This window comes from Zingiber officinale, chromosome 1B (genome assembly GCF_018446385.1).
Source record: "Zingiber officinale cultivar Zhangliang chromosome 1B, Zo_v1.1, whole genome shotgun sequence".
Classification (NCBI taxonomy): domain Eukaryota; kingdom Viridiplantae; phylum Streptophyta; class Magnoliopsida; order Zingiberales; family Zingiberaceae; genus Zingiber; species Zingiber officinale.
Window position 1 is genome coordinate 165,322,439 of NC_055986.1, and position 20,721 is coordinate 165,343,159.

At 44.3% G+C, this 20,721-nt stretch overlaps 1 protein-coding gene across 1 annotated transcript; it reads left to right on the top strand.

The window, feature by feature from the left end:
• The first annotated feature begins 4,633 nt into the window (after positions 1-4,633).
• On the top strand, positions 4,634-18,359 carry LOC122044409 (probable receptor-like protein kinase At5g20050). Its single transcript, XM_042604896.1, has 2 exons — positions 4,634-5,491; positions 17,916-18,359. Exons 1-2 carry the CDS (start codon positions 4,634-4,636, stop codon positions 18,354-18,356), a joined length of 1,299 nt encoding a protein of 432 aa, XP_042460830.1. The 3' UTR covers positions 18,357-18,359.
• The last annotated feature ends 2,362 nt before the right edge of the window (positions 18,360-20,721 follow it).

Sequence of the window (20,721 nt, forward strand, 5' to 3'; positions counted from 1 at the left end):
CCAGAGCAGGCGACAGAGCGGGATGGGGGGTTTTGGCTGCTTCTTGGTCGTTAGGAACACTGCGCTCGGATCATTTGTTGTTGGATTGTTGCGCCATTCATTCCGCTGCCGCTGTTGGCCATGTGGGGGCTCGCTGCCCTTCTGCTTGCCCTTTCTCCGTGTCATCATTTCCCTTCTCAACCTGTGACAAATCCTAAACACACAGGAGAGGAGGTAGATAGACAACTGGAATATAGTGACTTTCTTTAAAGATCCGGAGAAAGAAAAAAAAAAAGAAAATGGAGATCTCGTCAATGGCATTCGTTATCTGTTAATAAACATGCAAAGGTTCAGGGTTTTGTACTTTTGTTGCCCACGTTGTGGCATGTCTCTCCGTTGGCTAGTCAAGACACTCTTTAAGATGGACAAACTCTGAGTTAACTATATACTCGTCGGACTTCAATCGCTTGTTTATGAAACCAAATTTTCAATACAAATAGCACTGTCCAATTATCTTCCTGTGAACCCCTTTGTCCTGCTCCTCCATCATCTTGGATCCTATGGGTCTTATCGATTCACCTTGCGTCCTATCCATTCTATGATCACTTATGTCCCAAAGTTATGATATAGCGATATGATATTTAAGTTATCACCTAAACGTTCACGATCAGATCCCTAGATATGATGAATTTATAAAATAAAATTCTTCAAATGAGGTGCGCAACCAAAGGATACTGGGCTTCTTGGCTGTCCGCTGCGAGCGCTTTCCGATTTGTTCTGGTGATCGGTGAAAAAATTTCGTAGGATTGGACCAATCATCGTAGGACTAGTTAATGAAACTAACTGACTTTATCATTATAAAGTCACTTATAATAAAATTATAGTATTTAGGGTAGAAAAAACATAATAAAAAAGATATAGAAAAGAAGGAAACTCCTTCGCATTGAAAATCTTATAGTTTGAGGATTGATTTATATTGGATTACAGCCAATAAATTTTATTAATATGTTAAGATATGGATACAAATAGTTAAGAATATTTATATCAGTTTCTCTATAAAATATTTAAAATTTAAGATAAATTATTTAATTTATTAAATTTAGATAATTATTTTTCACGACACACTATATCAACTACTTTAAAATTTTTATTTATCTTTATTTTTTACTCTCTTTTACTTTTTATTATTTTTCTCTCCCTAAGTAATATCTAGTTTTTATTTTTCAATCTATTTTATTAAATAATATTTAAATTTAGATAATAAATATGATAGTTGATGTAAAAAATTTGTATATATAAAATATAAAAATTAAAGTAAACTTTATGTTTAGGGAAGGAGCACAGTGAGTCTTGCATTTTGAATCACATGCCAGAATCAAAACCCTCAGTGATGAGTAGAAGAAAAGGGGCTGAAACAGACGCTCATATGATGGGGGGAGAGCAGCCTTTTGCTCAAAAGACAAGCTCTAAGCTTCTCTTCTCATGTGTCTCTGGTCCATGATTAATTGCATGTGGAAGGCAGGCAGGCCAGTCCAAGCCAAGCCAAAGCCAAAGCCAAAGCCAAACCCTATAATCTCCCTCTCCCTCACTGTTAATAAAGAGAAATTAACAGTACGTAATTAAGTGCATGTGACTCCATCCAAAGTCCATAGTTACTTTAGGGATTAAAATAAAGTTCCACTGCTGCTATTGCTGTTGGAAGATGAACTTTGGATTTGATCATCTCAAAAGGTGTGAGCAATTAATCATGGGATGGGATGCGTATCCCGTTTGCTAATCCTATGCACTGGATTGGCTTGTGCTCTCAAGGGGCGTAAACCACTGCACACTCACCTTGCTTCATCATAACACACCTTCAAATGATGAGGCTAACTAGATAGGGTTACTTCACTGTTCTTTATTTATATATATATCCATTAATGTGGTTATCCAGGGAAGAAGAACTTTCTTTGTACTCACATGTCCTACGGAAATAAGAGAGACCCCAATTATTTGTATCTTGTCGTTTTGCAAGTAGAGATGTGAAGGAATATTACTGTATTTGTCTGGGCATATCTATGACGATCTTGGCTCTGCTCCTATATTTGAATATTTACTTCGTACATATTTCATAGTCTAATTTGGTGGATAATGATCAACCAGATCAAACTAAGAAGAATCCTCAATAATGTCTCTTTATTTGCTTCAGTTGATTAAAGATTAATATATCACTGTATCGTTTCATTGTTCTAAAATGTTAGAATTGATGAAATACACACCTTCAAGCTTATTGTTCTTTCTTGTTTCGTAGAGAATTAAGTTATGATGCATTCTGTTGGACCATGAACATACCTCAAGTACTCTTGTTTTTTGTAACAAAAATTTAAAATGTATGGATTTCAATACCTCATTATGTCACTTGTTAAAATCGAATAGGCGACAATTGACTATCATAGAAGCTTATTGAATGCTATTGATGCATCATCACCTCTTGTATGCTATTATTGGAGATGAGATAATGTACCAATTATTATGGCGTAAATGTATGCCTCCTTCTCTATCTCTCTGTAAACTTTAAACTTGTACTCATCTTCTAGTGGCATTTTATATCTTTGAGTCAATGGTTGCGGCTTCGAAGATCCTAACCCAATTATTTGAGTACTCTCCACATTCATTAGTCACACTTGTCCATTAGCTTATATATATGCTTATAGTTTGAGTTTGCAATAATTCTCTCACATATTATGAAAGCCAATGCGCCTAGGGCGGTAAATAAGTTAAGCCGACTTAAGCTTTATGGTATTCAAGTTTATTTGATAAGATCATTAAGTCAAACTAAACTGAGCCAAGTTTTATGACATCAAGTTTATTTGATAAGATAATAATTAAGTCAATCAAAGCTGAACCTAAAATGAACAAAGCTATTAAATGATTTTCAAATTTGATTTAGATTTTTTTATGAGCTTAGTTTTTTTATGAGCTTGAGCTTAGTTCAAGTTTGGCTTACGCTTAGTTTAAGCTTGATTCAAGCTCGGCTTGAACTTGATTCATTAGATATTATCGGGCTCTTAATTCGAACTTGTTTGATTAATTGAAATATTTACTTTTTAAATTTGTTTGATTGATTATTGAGTTTGATAATACAAATTTATTTGTTGGTTTTGAAACTTTTTTATGTTTATTTAGAATTGTAATAAGAGTTTTATTGATTAATATGATTCATAAATATTGTTCATGAACATTATTCATGACGTTATTAATAAACATTAATTATTTGAACACATATATATGTTCAAACTTATTTATTTAGTTTGACAAGTTATTCAAACTTGTTCATTTAATTAATTTTATGTATATTGAATAAATATAAATAAACTTTTATTTCAATACCAAATTTGTTTATAAACGTTCAATTTATTTACCATCCTTTTATGTGCTATCTTTTCGAATAACTTTGTGATCACAAAAGTAACATCTTTAGAAAATTAGTGTGGTAATACAATTGAAAATTACAATAGTAATGATAATAACATTTACGAATGTTCAATTTATTATTCATGAATATTATTCACGAACGTTATTAATAAACATTAATGATTTGAACACATATATGTTCAAACTTGTTTGTTTAATTTAACAAGTTATTCAAACTTGTTCATTTAATTAATTTTATGTATATTAAATAAACATAAATAAACTTTTATTTCAATACCAAATTTATTCATAAACGTTCAATTTATTTACCATCCTTTTATGCACTATCTTTTCGAACAACTTTGTGATCACAAAAGTAACATCTTTAGAAAATTAGTGTGGTAATACAATTGAAAATTACAATAGTAATGATAATAACATTTGCACTCTGAGTAGTTTTAATAAATGATAAAATAAAATAAAAAATCACTAAAAATAGAGCTTCCCTAGAACTCTTTTAATAATCTATATAACATTGACAAAAGGTAGCCAAGAAGCTGGGATATAATTTTTTCACAAAATAAAATAATAAAAAACAATATAATTTTTTTTTTGTAGTATTAAAAGTAGTTTTCTGATTTTTAAAATTTTATTTTATTTATTTTTTTAAATATTCATCCTGTTTGACTTATGGACCAAGTCAGGCTCTACGTTGCGCTGTCCATTTCTCCAAGGACGGCCCGGTCCAATTTACGCATCCAGTAGAAATTCCCCTGGTTCAACTGATTATTTTTATTTATTTATTTATTTTTTTCGGGTTGTTTAAAAGTTCAACGCTTAAAACAAATAAAATGATTCAACATCTTGCAATTGTATTTAAAATAATGATCCAATTCTTCTTCGATATCCTTTTCACAATTCTCTGGCAGTGTATATGTTCTTTAAAATATTATATAAAATTTACTTAAAGAACAAGAAACCAACGTAAGCTTGCAAAAAGTTTTTTTTTTTCTCAGGGAGATCTTTTCTTCCGCCTATTAATTATCAAAGTCAATTCATAGAAAAATCTCAGTTTGCCCTATACTTTTATCACATTTTTAAAATGATCTTATAATTTTGCTATCATAAATATTATGCATTCATTCCTCTGTTATTGTCGAGAAGGGAGGGGAAGAAATAATTAGAATAAAATGTGAGAGTATGATGCATTTTCTTTTGAAAATAAAAATGGTGAAAGGCTTTCGATGTGGCTCTGTAATTGATGGAGTCCAAGAACGTATTGGCCGCGGTGGTCGCCGCCTTGGCGATGATCCTCGCCATCGCCTTGTGGCTTCTGATGCGCTACGTCGTCCTCAATCGAAGGCGGTCGTCGGATCTCCGGCGAGTGGCCAGCGAGGGCAGGGAGCTCCGGTTCCAGTATAGCTTCTTCCGGCGAGTCGCGGGGCTGCCCACCAAGTACTCGCTGAGGGACCTCGACAGGGCCACCGACAACTTCCGGTGGATGCTGGGCCGCGGCGCCTCGGGGGCGGTCTTCAAGGGGGTCCTCGATGACGGCACGCCGGTGGCGGTGAAGCGCATCGAGGGGGCAGAGTACGGTGAGAAGCAGTTCAAGGCGGAGATCGCGGCCGTCGCCAGCGTGCAGCACGTGCACCTCGTGCGCCTCCTCGGCTACTGCCACGTGAACGGGGGCGGCGGCGGGGGGCCCTGCTTCCTCGTCTACGACTACATCGAGAACGGCTCTCTGGACGAGTGGATATTCCCGTCACCGAAGCGGCAAAGGGGGCTGACGTGGCCGCTGAGGTACAGGGTGGCGGTGGACGTGGCGCGGGCGCTGGCGTACCTGCACCACGACTGCCGCGCGCGGGTGCTGCACTTGGACATTAAGCCGGAGAATATTCTGTTAGACGACGAATTCCGGGCGGTGGTTGCGGATTTCGGGCTGTCGAAGCTGATGAACAGGGACCAGAGCCGGATCGTGGCCAGCATGAGGGGGACAAAGGGGTACCTGGCGCCAGAGTGGCTTCTCGGCACCGGAATCTCCGAGAAGTCCGACGTGTACAGCTACGGCATGGTGCTGCTGGAGCTGGTCGGTGGCCGCCGGAACGTTAGACTGGTGGAGGTATTCAATTCTGAGAAAATTTCATTCCACATCCAAATATATATATATATATATATATATATATACACACATATATACGGCGATGGAGGGAGGCCTACCTGGCACATGGTCAATTGCCAGGATGAAGGTCAAAGTTAAGATGATCAACGCCCGGGTGCCAAAGGATTGAACGGAGGACAATGACAATGGATGGTCGGACAATCAGGTCTTGACCGGCGGGAGACAGGTTCTAGCAGACCTCCCGTCTAGCTCGGGTGATACGTAAGATAACCGACGCTCAATATGGAGTACCACAACGTCGGCGGGGACTAGATAGCTGGTCCGAACGGGGGAGGATAGATTACTACACAGTCATCGCACGGGAGAGCAACGGGACCACTGTAGTATCTCTATATCCTTTTGGGAGATAGTGCTGCTAACATGAGGCATGATCGACATGCAGAGCGTACAGCAAAAGCTTCTACTATCTCGTCACGGATATGCATGCCCTGTTAAGGTATGTTATCAGAGGTACTTTCCTGATAGGTCCTTTCATAGGACATATCGGAGAGTGTGCTCATGTCTCGAGAAACGTGCATATCGTCCACCAGTGATGTATATAAAGGGGGGCCATCACTAGCGGAGGTATGAGTTATCTACTATTTGCGCATAGTTCTACAGTTGCTTCACTTTTCTTCACATTCCGATAGCTGACTTGAGCGTTGAAGGGTCAATGCCGGGGACCCCTTCCCTAGTCCAGCATTGACATTACTTGTTTTGCAGAGCGGAGCGAAATCTTCAGTCGGTCAATGAAGCCACCACATCCCCAGCTTTCCACCTTCCCGTATTTAGAGAGGATCATTTTGACACCATTTGTGGGAACGCAACCTGCATCCGAAGGAGAAGATGGAAGACGCTGGACGATTTACAACGGTAACGCTGATGCAAGAAGAGCTCGACACGCTGGTACAAGCCCGAACAGCTAGCCAAGATAATAGAGCAACAACAACAACAGGCGCTGGTCGAACGCCAAGCACAGGAGCCCGCAGTATCAGCCGTTGTCGATTAGCTGGACATGGTGACCGAGTGGACCGAGTATTCGCTCGGGGTAATAGCAAGAAGTCGACTGACACATATGGGGAAGCGCCCAATACACCTATCCCCTTTCATTGAACACTATTCAAGACCCCATTGGAGGAATGGGGCTGAGCGGACAAGGACTAGAGGTCTTTTTCAGACGATGCGCCCGTTCGGGACGCAAGGAAAGGGAAAGCACCTAGGGAGGATGACTCGCCTGAGCGACTCAATCAGCAGTTTTCAGAGAAGATTCTAAACGACCCTATGCCAAGACACTACACTCCATTAACGATCGGAGAGTATAACAGAACCACCAACGCATACTATCACTTGGCCAAATTTGACAATACGGCCACACTTCATTAGTACATCGACGAAGTTAAATATTGGGTTTTCCTCACCATTATCTCTGGATAGGTACAATGTTGGTTCAGGAGATTGCCGGACGGATCAATCCATAGCTTCAAGGACTTCCGGGCGACATTCCTTCACCACTTCTCCAGTAGCCGCTGCCACTAGAAGACGAGCATGAATTTGTTCTTGCTAAAGCAAGGGTCCAGAGAAGCATTGAGGGCATACATCCAACGCTTCAATTAGATGACCATGGACATCCCAGCGGTCTCCTCAAACGTGTTGGTGAACGCCTTCACCCAAAGGCTCACCGAATGAGAGTTCTTCCGATCGCTCATCAGGAAGCCGTCGAGGGACTTCGGCCACTTGCAAAAGAAAGCCACCAAATATATCAATGTGGAAGAAGCTCATACGGCAAGGAGGAGAGAGACGCTCGCCGAGCCTGTAGGAGCGTCTAAACGGTGGTAGCAGAGCAGCCATCAACCCCCTAAGGGGCCTCGATTGGGAGGAGCCCAGCCACACCATGAGCTCAGGACGCATGTCGTGCAGCATGTGACAACCGATCACCTAAAGGCTATAAAGGGTAAAATATGGACGTTGATGTTTGTTCCTTCCATCAGTCGGTGACACACAATACACAGGACTGCTACGACCTGACGTCGATAGCCAGCAGGCCTGCCTCGAGGGGGTATCGCCGTCGGTCGCCATCTCTTGAGCGGAGACACAAGCGTCGATCAGCCAGGCGAAGGGAAGAAGAAAGGACAACAATCGAGTCACGCCATCATCAACCCCAGCGAGGGAACAACCCAAGTCCTGCTAGAGCACCTGCCGAACGGAGCAGGTCTTCAGCTCGAGAGGAGGAGAATAGGAGCAATGTCCATAGGGGAGAAATAGGAATGATCGCCGGAGGGTCAACCAGCGGTGATTCCAACCGAGCAAGGAAGTCGCACACTCGGCGACTTGAAATCCACACTGTTGGCTACAGCAAGGAGAGGGTCGAAGGACCCGAGATTAGCTTAGGCCCGAGGGACCTAGAGGGAGTGGAGATCTCTCATGACGATGTGTTGATCATCCGAGCAGTAATCGCTAACTACGTTATTCACTAAACTTTTGTTGACACAGAGAGCTCGGTGAATATCATATTCAAGAAGACGTTTGATCAGCTGTAAATCGATCAGAGCGATTTACTACTCATGACGACTCCACTCTACAGATTCACTGGAAACAAAGTGCTGCAGATCGGCCAAGTTCGCCTGGCAGTCTCGCTCGGGGAGGAGCCGCTAAAGAGGACAAGGATCACTAATTTCATTGTGGTGGACGTGTCGTCGGCCTACAATGTCATATTGGCCCAACCAGCCCTCAACGAGTTCCGAGCGGTGGTGTCCACCTTTTGCCAGAAGATCAAATTCCTCGTGGACTACAAGGTGGGCGAAGTCAAGGGTGACCAGTTGGCCGCTCGACGATGCTATATCGAGATGATCAAATCAGAAGCAAGGGCCGCTCGAAAAAACCCTCGCTTGGAGGTGAACGCGAACACAGAGAGACCTCCTACGCTGATCTATGACGAAAAGGAGGAGGTTCAGATCCACCCCAGCTGGTTAGAGGCAACCACCTTCGTCGCCGTCAATCTGGAATGCGAGAAGAAGGTATAGTTGGTCGCCTACCTCAAACAAAATCATGACATATTCTCCTGGTCAACACATGAGCTTCCCGGTATCTTATCTAGCGTGGCTCAGCACGAGCTTTACGTCCAATCAGGCACTCGACCGGTGAAGCAAAAGAAAAGAGACTTCAGCGCGAAGCACAACCTGATCATCCGGGCAGAGATAGAGAAATTACTGGAGGTCGGACACATCGGGAAGTTCAATTCATGAGCTGACTCGCTAATAGTGTGTTGGTTTCCAAGCCAGGCAACAAATAGAAGGTCTGCATCGACTTCCGTGACTTGAACAAGGCGTGCCCAAAGGACTTTTACCTACTGCCAAAGATCGATCAGATGGTGGATTCTACAGTAGGCCGCGAGCTGATCTGCATGCTCGACGCGTACCAAGGGTATCACCAGGTGCCACTTGCTCGGGAGGATCAAGAGAAGATCAGCTTTATCACGACCGATGGAATGTATTGCTCATAACATGATGTTGTTCGAATTGAAGAATGTCGACGCCACTTACTAGAGGCTAATGAATAAAGTGTATCATCGACAGATCGACCATAACATGGAGGTATATGTTGATGACATATTAATAAAATCCCTCCAAGCTGCTGATCTTTGTGCAGATATTGAAGAAACATGCCGAACCTTAAGGGTATACGGGATAAAGCTGAACCCAAACAAATGTTTGTTCGACGCGAAAAGTGGCCGCTTCCTCAGATGCATCGTTACCGAATGGGGCATCAAGGTGAATCCGAGCAAGGCGAAGGCACTACAAGGCATGCCTCCACCCCGTAGCTTGAAGGAGGTCCAACGGCTAACTGGACGGATCATCACACTATCAAGGTTCATCTCCAAGTCATCCGACCGGAGTCATCCGTTCTTCAAGGTGCTGCGTCGAGCGACGAAATTCTAATGGGACACAGAGTGTGACAAGACACTGGAAGAGCTCAAGGAATACCTTAACTCCTTGCCTGTGTTAGCTAAGTCAATCACTGGTGAGCCGCTCTGGATCTACCTGTCGTCCACCGAGTATGCGGTTGGCTCAACATTAGTTAGGCAGAACAACCACAAACAACATCCCGTGTATTTTTTGAGCCATATATTGAAAGATACAGAATCCTGCTACACCTGTCTTAAAAAGTTAGCTTATGCGTTGGTGTAGCCGCTCGGAGACTCCGCCCGTACTTCCTAGCGCATCCGATCGTCGTGATGACCAACAGTGCCCTAGAAGAGTCCTTCTCAACCCAGAGGCATCCAGCCGACTAATCAAGTGGACAACCGAGCTGAGTGAATTCGACATACAATATCAGCCCTGAACGGCGATCAAAGCTCAGGTCTTGGCTGATTTTGTCACAGAGGTCCAGAACGCCGAGTCGGAAGCAACTTGGAGAATATATGTCGACAGTTCTTCTACCCGTCAAGGAAGCGAGATCGGCATACTACTAATTTCACCGCGAGAAGATCAGGTGCAACTTTCCTTTCGACTGGATTGTCGGGCCACTAATAACGAAGCTGAATATAAAGCATTGATAGCCAGCTTACAGGCAGCGAGGCATGTCAGAGCCATAAAAGTCCTCATTTACTCAGACTCTCAATTGATCACTCAGCAGCTATCAAGGACGTTCGAGATAAGCAACTCCCGACTCAAGCTATATGCAAAAGTCTTCGAGAATTTGAAATTGAATTTCCAAGAAGTCTTGATACATAAGATTCCCTGGGTAGAGAATCAGGCCGTGGATGAGTTGACTAAGTTAGCTAGTTTATTGTCGTCGATCGTGATAGAGCAGCCGAACGAGCAAGTCTTATTCGTGGCGTATATCGACAGGATGGAAGGGATAACTTTTCTAAGTGACTAGAGGATGACACTGATAGAGTTCCTCCGATCGGGTGTCACACCTTCCGATCAGGAAGAGGCTCGTTTATTGAAAAGAGGGCCGAACGGTTCACCTTGGTCGGGGATCAGCTGTATAAGAGACCTTTCTCTAGCACCTTGGTCAGGAATCTGCTATATAAGAAAGCATTCTCCATGCCCCTGCTTAGGAAGTGCACCAAGCCTCCTATGGAAGCCATCCGGGCGACTGTTTGCTGGTTCGAAAGATTCTTCTAGTCAGATATTTTTGGCCCACTCTCCAAAAGGATGCCGCTCGGACAGTAGCCACATGCCTTCCCTACTAGAAGTATCACAATATCTCACACCGACACACTGAGAAGATGAAGGCATCCATAGTGTTTTTCTTGTTCAACCAATGGGGTATGGACATCGTGAGACCATTTCCAATGGCGATCGGTCAACGAAGATTCTTCCCCGTCACGGTGGATTATTTCTCAAAGTGGGTGGAGGCTAAGTCACTAGCTAAAATAAGTGAGCAGATGGTTATCAAATTCATTTAGCAAAACATCCTATGTCGGTTCGGCATCCCCTGCCGTCTCGTCTCAGATAACCGGGGGGGGGGGGGGGCAGTTCGCTGATCGGAGGCTCAGGGAGTGGTGCAAAGGCTATGGCATCTAGCAGGCCTTCACCTCATTGGCCTATCCCTAAAGCAACGGCCAGACGAAAGTCACCAACTGGGAGATCCTCAGAGGCCCACGAGCTCGACTCGACAACGCAGGGGGCTGTTAAGTCGATGAACTCCCTTGTGTCCTGTGGGCCCCTCGCACGACACCAAAAGAAGCAGCCGGCGTAACACCATTTCATCTAATATACGGTGGTGAAGCATTGGTCCCAGTGGAAATCGGAGTAGAGTTCGATCGGGTATAACTCTACGACTAGGGGAACGCTGAGCAGAGTCTAATGGAGCTCGACTTGGTAGACGAAGCGTGAGATAAAGCTGCCATTCGGCTGATGGCGTACCAGCAGTGGATGAAACAGAACTACAATCGAAGTGTGATTCTAAGGTCTTTCTAGGTCGGCGATATGGTGTGGAAGAGAATAAAGCTGGTCGGCGATGCCACCAAATTTGAAGCACAATGTGTGGGACCTTACAAGATCATGAAGAAACTCCGCCCAGGAGCCTACTACTTGGAGGACAAAGATGGAAGACGGCTCGAGTAGCCATGCAGTGCGAATTATCTCTAACCCTATAGGGTCGGGTGAGATGTGCATGAGTAAATATAGATGTACTTGTATAAGTGTATATGTGCTTTCCAGATGTAGGACAAGCATGAATAAAAACGTAAAGTTTTCCAGATTGTTGAGCTGATCGATCAAGTTAAAAGTCGAGCGGCGATTATAAACCCTTGTCTACGCATTACAACCGTCGATCGGAGACGTTAAACCCTAGTTTTCACCGATCGTTGAGCGATGATGTTAAACCCTTGTCTACGTCAACAATCGAGTGGCGACCTTAAACTCTTGTCTTCACTGACAGTCGAGCGACGACCTTAAACCTTTGTCGTCATCAATGGTTGAGCAGTGACCTTAAACCCTTGTCATCATCAGTGGTCGAGCGATGACCTTAAACACTTATCTACGTCAGCGATTAAGCGACAATCTTAAATCCCTGCCCACGTCAACCGTCGAGCAGCGACGTTAAACCCTGGTCTTCATCAATTATCGAGTGATGACGTTAAACCCTGGTCTTCGTCAACGGTTGAGCGATGACCTTAAATCCTCATATACGCATGTCAACGGTTGAGCAACGACCTTAAATCTATGTCTACGTCTTCAATAGCCGAGCGACGGCTATAAATCTGAGACCCATGAAAAACAACTTATCCAAGCGAGTAGTACGATGCCAACTGGTGGGCCATGGAGCCACACTTGGAAGTTTTTCATAAAATGGTAAGCGGTTCATAGTCCTACTCAATCCTAAGTGGCAATGCAGGGACAAACAAGTCGAAAAATAAAACAAGGAAGTGCCGAACGACACAGCATAAAGGAGTTACATCAAATAAAAAGGTGCGCCGAACGGGCTACCATTCATTAACACTTGTAGTTTTCACAAGGCCAGAAGGGGCAGTACAAAAAGAAGACAAGATATGTAGGAGCAAGCTCACTCGAGGTAGTCAAGTATGTCGTCGGGCAGCAACTCAGTCATCTTGTCTCGATTGATAACCTTGCTCGTCAGGTTGGTCGAGATATAGCCGCCGCCCTTTAGTTGGTTGAGCGTCCTGTCGATAGAAAGGTTGAAAAGACAGAGCGCCCGATCGATGACCTGGTCATTAAAGGCGTCTGAGCGAAGGTAAGCCTTTTTCTGCACCTTGAACCGGCTGGACTTCGCACTTTGCTAAACTTCTAGTGCCGACCGAGATACCTTTAAATTCTCCTTCAAAGTGGCTAGCTCCGCATCTTTGGCGTCGAGCTGGGCCTTCGTTGTAGACTGTTCGGCATTCAAGGAGGCCTTCGCTTCCTTCAGGTTCTGAGCCAATACCCGAAACTCTTTGTTCTTGATTTCCTGATCTTCGATAGCTCGGAGCTTCCTGGTGTTGGTCGAATGGATCTTCGCTTCGAAGGAGGTGGCTTGCTTGTTGAGCCCTACCAGCTGCGTTGCTTGCTTGACACTTTTGCCCCTCTTAGCCTCCAGCAGCTCAAAACTCTTATTCAGATTGGTCTTTAATTGGGTCATCTCAGTGTTCATCTGCTCCACGCATGCCTGATAGGCAAAGCCTCCCGCTCAACATTCAAGGAGGCCTCTGCTTCCTTCAGGTTCTGAGCCAACACCCGAAACTCTTTGTTCTTGATTTCCATATCTTCGATAGCTCGGAGCTTCCTAGTGTTGGCTGAGTGGATCTTCGTTTCGAAGGAGGTGGCTTGCTTGTTGAGCCCTTCCAGCTGCGTTGCTTGCTTGGCACTTTTGACCCTCTTCGCCTCCAGCAGCTTGGAACTCTTATTCAGATCGGCCTTTAATTAGGCCATCTCAGCATTCATTTGCTCCACGCGCGCCTGAGAGGCAACCGATTGGCCACTCGGAGCACGCAGCTGCTGGACTTCGTGCTCCAAATAGTCGAGCATGTGGCACATGGCTAGACTCTCTATCCAGAACTGTAGCAACATGAAAATGGTAAGCGTCGAATGGATGAAAAGTAAATGCAAAAACAACGCACTTACCCCAGTGGACATTTGGGTATGACTGTTGGCGAACTCCCTTGGAGAGATGACGCTGCACAGGCCCGGGCATCGACTCATATTTGTATGAGCGGCCCTTGAATTGTTATCTAGTACTCGGGGGTGACGGACGTTGGGTCATCCACACTGTGGTACTCGTTCGCCGACAAATGGATGATTGCCATTATTTGCCTTTAGCTGCTCGGGCCAGAGGGGTCTGAAATCACCCTGTCCAAAGACCGGGACGTTGGAACTGGTTGGATGTGGGACACCTGGGCGACCGGCAAAGGTGGTGGCATTAAGGTGACCGGCGACGCGCAAATCGTCCCTTGAGGAAGCGTGGACAGGGAAGGTGTTTGGTCGGATGATATGGAGGCAGGGAGTTCTGCGACTCCCTGCTCGAGAGGAGGAATGGACGTCTCACCCCACTCGGAGGAGGGTTGGGAGATGGCCGGTGTTGGGGTCTGCAGGGCAGAAGTCGCAGATCGGGATGAACCATCCGCTCAGTGTCTCTTGTGTTGTCGCAGGGGTTCGCCGGAGGTAGCTGACTTTGAGGTAACAATGATAGGAACCATTGATAGTTGTTCAGGCGGAAGGTCAGCAGTAGCTGCCACTCCACTAGCTGCTGTCTAGCTGGCTCCACCTCCGTTCCCTAACACTTGTGTTCCCTCCTCGTCACTGAGCGGATACTCGTAGGAGCCGACCGGCTACAGGCCGCGACTCTTCAGCTCAGCCATGACCACAACGTTGATATCTACGTATGCAAGCTTGCACTTGCCGCCCAGACGTGCTCGCAACATGATTTGAGCTATACAAAAGGAGGAAAAATCAATTAGATTCAAAAGTTGGGAGAAGAAAGAGCATACCTAGGCTGGATGGAAGCTTCGTACGGATCGGGCTCAAGCCGAACATGTAGAGGACGCTCTCCAGCAACAACTTGTGGATATGGTACTTCTGACCGGCTAAGCTTGAAGCTGCATGGAGGTAGCCCGATCAACTTTTGTACTTCTTGAGCTCTGGAGGGTTCGACACCTCTAGCTGCCAATTGGTCATGAAATTTGGCCATTTGGGAAAACGAATGAAGAAATAGTAATATCTCCAATGCTTATTGAAGGACGACATTTTATCAAAAAAGACTAAGCCCACTCGGGCTTGGAGTCCTCGGCTCGGACAATTTTAGATAATAGAAATAATGGAAGAGCCGAGGAGTTAAAGGAATGTCGTGTAGGCGAAACAAGACTACTATCCGCACAACAGCCGAAAGGAGTTCGACACTAATTGATTGAGGGAAATGCGGAAATATTTACAAACTGCGGAGAAAAAAGGATGGACCGAGAATCGCAGTCTGGCGGTGAACTAGTCCCTAAAGAAACATAAAAAACCCGACGATGGTTCATGGGGCCGGTCAAAAGCAGAAGGAAGAGCAATTTGGTAGCTAAGGGGGAACTCATAAGCGGATTTCAGACTCTCAGTGTCACTCCCGTCGAACCTGGACTCGGTGGAAGTATACCAGAGTTCAGGGACAGGAGGGGGGGATTGCGAGGAATCAACCATCGAAGACAGTCTCGACGAAGGATAACGAACATATTGGAACAAAAAAAAGGAGCTTACAGGGAAGTTCACTAGAGAAGAAGAGAAAACGAAGCGTCGCGAAGGAGCTTGAAGACGAAGGCACGCGAAATAAAGGTGACGACAACACACACGAGGTTTATAAAGCCTCGTGGCCGATAGTCCTGGACCGTCCGATCTAGGGTTGTGAAAAACTAGGCAGAGATCCAGCCGTCGAATTCGAAAAGGCGCCTGTTGCATCGCTAGCGGATATCTGTCTGTCACGTCAAACGTGCGGCGGCAGAAAGGAGGACATGTGTCGCTCAATCACCGAACGACATTAATGAGACTTAATTAAAAGGTATGACCACATGCTTGGCCATAATGATCAGAGATTTGCATGATCTTCGATAAATCTAGATGATGTTAGGATGCTCGGTCGAGGAGCGCAAGAAAAGAAAAAGAAATTTTTTTGCCAAGTGTTGTCGCCCATTGCCCGAGTGGCACAGATAAGCGATTATCACACAGCCAAACGACCGAGACATAATTTGCTTTGAAAGGCTTGGCCCGAGCAGCAGTTATATACCCAGTCTAGCAATGCGAAGCCGAACGACAAAGGCGAGGGAGCTATCGATGACTCTACTGGTCCAGCCAGTCGGACTTGCATCCTCCTTCGACTAGACTTGAGGGGGAGACTTGTGATGCGACGATGGAGGGAGGCCGCCTACTCCGTGCCCAGGATGAAGGTCAAAGTCAAGGTGGTCAACGCTCAGGTGCTAAAGAGATAAATGGAGGATAATGACAATAGCTGATTGGGCAGTCAGGCCCCGACCGGCGGGAGACAGGTTCGAGCAGACCTCCAGTCTAGTTCGGGTGATACGTAAGACAGTTGATGTGCAATGTGGAGTAGCAGGACACCGATGGGGATCGGATAGTTGGTCCGAATAGGGGAGGGCAAATTACTACACAGTCATCGCACGGGAGAGCAACTAAGATCAACAGAGTGGAGGGATCCTAGCCGAGCGGCTACCTTGCTCGGCCAAGCAGCGGGACCTAACCATGGACAAAGCAAAGTCCCGATCGAGCAGCTATCCCTCTCGACCAAGAAATGGGACTACTGTAGTATCTCTCTATATCCTTTTGGGAGGTAGTGCCGTTGACACGAGGCATGGTCGACAGGCGGATCGTACGGCGAAAGCTTCTACTATCTCTTCAGGTATATGCATGTCCTGTTAATGTATGTTGTTAGAGGCACTTTCCTGACATGTCCTTTCATTAGGACATATCAGATAGCATGCCCATGCCTTGAGAAGCACGCACGTCGCCCACTAGGGCTCTATATAAAGGGGGTTCATCACCGGTGGAGGTACGTGTTATCTACTGTTTGCACATAGTTCTACAATTGCTCCACTTTTCTCCACATTTCGGTGACTGACTTGAGTATCGGAGGGCCAACGCAGGGATCTCTTCCCTGGCTCGGTACTGACGTTACTTGTTTTGCAAAGCGGAGCGAAGTATTCAGTCGGTCAGCGAAGTCGCCACATCCCCAGCTTTCCACCTTCCCGCATTCGGGTAGGATCATATATATACGCGAGTGATCTCATGTGCGCCTCCCCCATGTGCGATGAACATGGGCGATTGAGTGCGCGAAGTGTTCGGAAGTAATCTGGGTGTCCCAAGTGCAATGATTCCAAGCGCACTCAGTCACCCATACGCGTCGCACATGAGGAGGCGTGAATTACTGTGTCACGCATGGAGGTGGGCACGGGGAGTTGGACAACATATCTACTATATATATACATCCCTTGTGGGTGGTAAGCATGAGCAACCCTCACAAACATCGAAATAGTAATTTTTTTATTTTATTTTATTTTTTTAAGTTTTCAGTTATGTCGATAAGATGTTACGTTTAGAATTTAGGGGGTGAATTATAATATTATAAAAAAAATTAAAATTAAAATTAAATTGTTTAGGTGTGCACGAAATGTGCAAGTATACAAAATAATATTTTTTTCTCTGTACACCCATTTGTGTGCTACTAGCATTATTGTTTTTAAAAAACAATTAGAGTTTATGTTTTAAATTTTAAGATTTAGCATTTAGTTTTTTTTTAAAAAAAATAGCATGAGATGCTTAAGGATTGCTCATGATGGTGGGTGTGCGGTAACAAAACCCATACTTAGCGAAATAAAAGGGATAAAAATAAAAAAGATCATTCCCTTTGTTTTTTTATAATCTCTTTTTATTTTTTTTTTATATCAAAGGACGCTCCACCCAACAATCCCTTATAAAATGACACTATTATCTTGAATTGATAGGACACATAATAACAACTATTATTTCATAATTATTTATAATGTAAATTTAATTCTATTCATCTACCATTCAGATTATAATAATTATAAAATTGTAATTAGTATAATTGTTATAATAATTATAATCTAATACATTAAAAAGGATGACTGTTAGTTAAGAATTTATCCCTAAAATTTATAATAGGAATACCCCATACACTAATTGACTGCCGCTCTTGAAGTTGAAGGGACAGTGGAGTGGGGCGTTCCTCGGATTCTTATATAAAAAAAGAAACTAAGGACCTTTTTTTTGTTTCAAATAAAAATAAGATAATTATTGTTTTTTCTTCATGTAATTTTTTGAACATTAAGTGATCAGAATAAAAAGATCAGTAACATACGAGGGGACAAAATGAAATTTTCTGCTGTTGCTTTACTTAATCTCCAGTTTTGATAATATGCTTGAATTCTTAATAGGACGGCGGCGGTGAAGGAAGGGGGAAGCAGAGTAAGTGGTCCTACTTCCCGAAGACGGTGATGGAGAAGGTGAGGGAGGGGCGGCTGATGGAGGTGGTGGACGAGAGGCTCCAGATGGCAGCGGACCAGAAGCAGGTGACGACGATGGTCCACGTGGCTCTCTGGTGCATACAGGAGCGGGCGGAGCTGCGACCGACCATGACGGCGGTGGTCGAGATGCTGGAGGGGAAGATAGCCGCGGCCGCGCCGCCGCCAGAAACGGATATGCTCGTGGTGGACCTGCTCTCCATCATGGACGACAATGGCCAATTCAGTACCACCAGCGGTGGCAACATCTCGGCTAATGAGGCGACGTCGGCGGCCGTCCACGGGGGCAAGAACGTGGCCTTTGCGAGCTCGAGCACCAACTCCTTCGCCATGTCGTATCTATCGGGACGATAAAACTCTCTTCCAAAAAAAATCCTGGTTCTTTCTTCTGATACTCTCGTTGAGTACGATGAACTTCATTGAATTTACTACGAAATATCCACAATTGAAACTCGAACAAACAAGCAATGAAAGTACATACAAGATTTCTTCGACGATGATCGAGGCTCTCATTTTGTATTGTTTACGTCTCCCAATCTGTGATCAACTGGCAAATTAGTAATCTTAAAACAAACTCCTTCTGAAGCATTTAAGAGGCAAGATATATTAACGAATAAGAGAGCCAAAACGAGGAGTATAAGCAAAGGTATCCAAGATTGAAACCGAATTGACAAAGGAAACTATATGATCCGGCCAAATATTGTGGATGATTAAGTCACCAGTGAATGAACGTACCGATATGTGTGTTCTTTGAGGATCATCGGTGAAGTAGATGAAAGGAAAGAAACTCCAAAAGAGGATTATAATTAGATTGGCATTTACTTGAGGTAGTTTGCTGGAAGAAGAAGGTCAAGAAGAAGAATAAGAAGAGAACCTAGTGGAATTGTAGAGAGTTTGAATTCCTTGCACTTACCCTCTTCACATCAGATGTTCTAGATGCAGCAGGCTCCTCCATCATCCTTGTATACGCCAATGAAGGAATTATATCCGATAGTCGTTAGTTGTCTATCTATTCATCTAGTGTCACGTGTTTGTAGGCGAATATCTACTAGACCAGATCTGACAACCGAAACCGCCTCTCCATTCATCTGGCACAACGTGTTATAGAATATTCGCAATCATTGTCTGCTTCTCTAGGGAGAAACAATCTTATCTGGGCCTTATAGAGAGAGGGTTTGATATAAGGACTGATGAATAAATAGCATTGATGTTGAGTGGTCTTGCGAGTAGACAATGTTGGAAAGTGAGATTGAGACTGGGAGGATGTCGACGATTGAGGCCAAGACTGAGACGTGAGGGATGTCAAGGTTAGGAGCTGAGCCAAGAGGGGATGTTTGTGACCTAGGGCGAGACATGGATTATGTCGATATCTAAGACTAAGCTGGAGGGGATGTCTTGATCTGAGACTAAGCCGGAGAGGATGTCAATGATTGATGCTGAGACATAGGTGATACTAGGATTTGAGACTGAGTCGAAGGGGATGTCGGTGACTAAGGCCGAGACATAGGTAATGCAGGGATCTGAGACTAAGGCAATGGAGATATCGATAGTTGAGGCTGAGACAGGGAGTATGCCGAGATCTGAGGCTGAGATAGGGAGTATGCTGGGATATGAGGTTGAGACCTGAACAAAATTGGTGACTTGGACTAAGGCGTGGAGAATGTCAGCGACTGAGGCCTAGATAGGGAAGATGTCAATGTTGGTTGCTATGTGGAATATTTTACCGATTTTTCTATACAAAAATTTTGTACAAGTCCTGAACCTTTACTAACAACGTATTGTGTTCTTTAGAAATTAAATTAGGAATCGCAAACGAAACTTAACATTATTGATTCCAAATTTAACTTATCTGTTCTTAGTGGTTTAGACTTGGATCGCAAACGATTCTTAACATTATTGATCCAAATCCACCCATGTTATAAATTCAATTAAATATTAATTTCAGAAATCGTCTTCCAGGTTAAACATGGCGAGGCACTAGGCCTTATTGGGTATGGGAGCATCCACCACTTCCTAGACAAAGCCTTTCAATGAAATCTAATATTTAATTTCCTTATATAACCCTAGGTTTAACCAAAAGGAATAATCGAATCACAAATTCGAAAAACAAAGAAAACACAAATTGGAAACAAATCCGAAACCTAGAATCACATGCCTCTTGTGTTTGGTATTTCAAAAACTATACAAAGAAAACTAGTATGATGCGGAAAATAATTACTAGTTATACCTTTCTTTGTATGCAACGACCTCTTGATCTTCTACAGTATTCCTCTTCTTATCTCAGACGTCGTATGAGCGACGATCTTTCAAGACGAGAATCACCCAAGCCCTTCTTCTTCCTTCTTCCAAGTTTCGGCCAAGCAACTTCTCCAAGAAATTGTAAGTCTCGGCCACCAACCAAGCTCCAAGGGATGCAAGAGCAAAGCCTCCTTTCTCTTCTTCTCCAAGCAAAATCCGGCCACCACAAAAGCTCCAAGAGATGTTGAGGTTCGGCCATAAGAAGAAGAAAAGAGAAAAGAATAGGGTCGGCCACACCAAGGAAGAAAAGAGAGAGGAACCAATAGAATATGTGTTATTAGGTGAGGCACCTCTACCCTCTTGATCCTGTCCGAACGCTGAGTCGATGGACGCTGGGCACGTGGCGCTCTTCCAACTGATGATGTGGATCTCTGATCGGCCGTATGGATCTCCGGCGAACCTGCAAGGAAGTCGGGTCGGG

Coding starts and splice junctions, on each gene's coding strand:
- LOC122044409 (XM_042604896.1), top strand. CDS start 4,634: ATGGAGTCCAAGAACGTATTGGCCGCGGTGGTCGCCGCCTTGGCGATG. Junction 5,492..17,915: donor GGAACGTTAGACTGGTGGAG/GTATTCAATTCT, acceptor AATTCTTAATAG/GACGGCGGCGGTGAAGGAAG.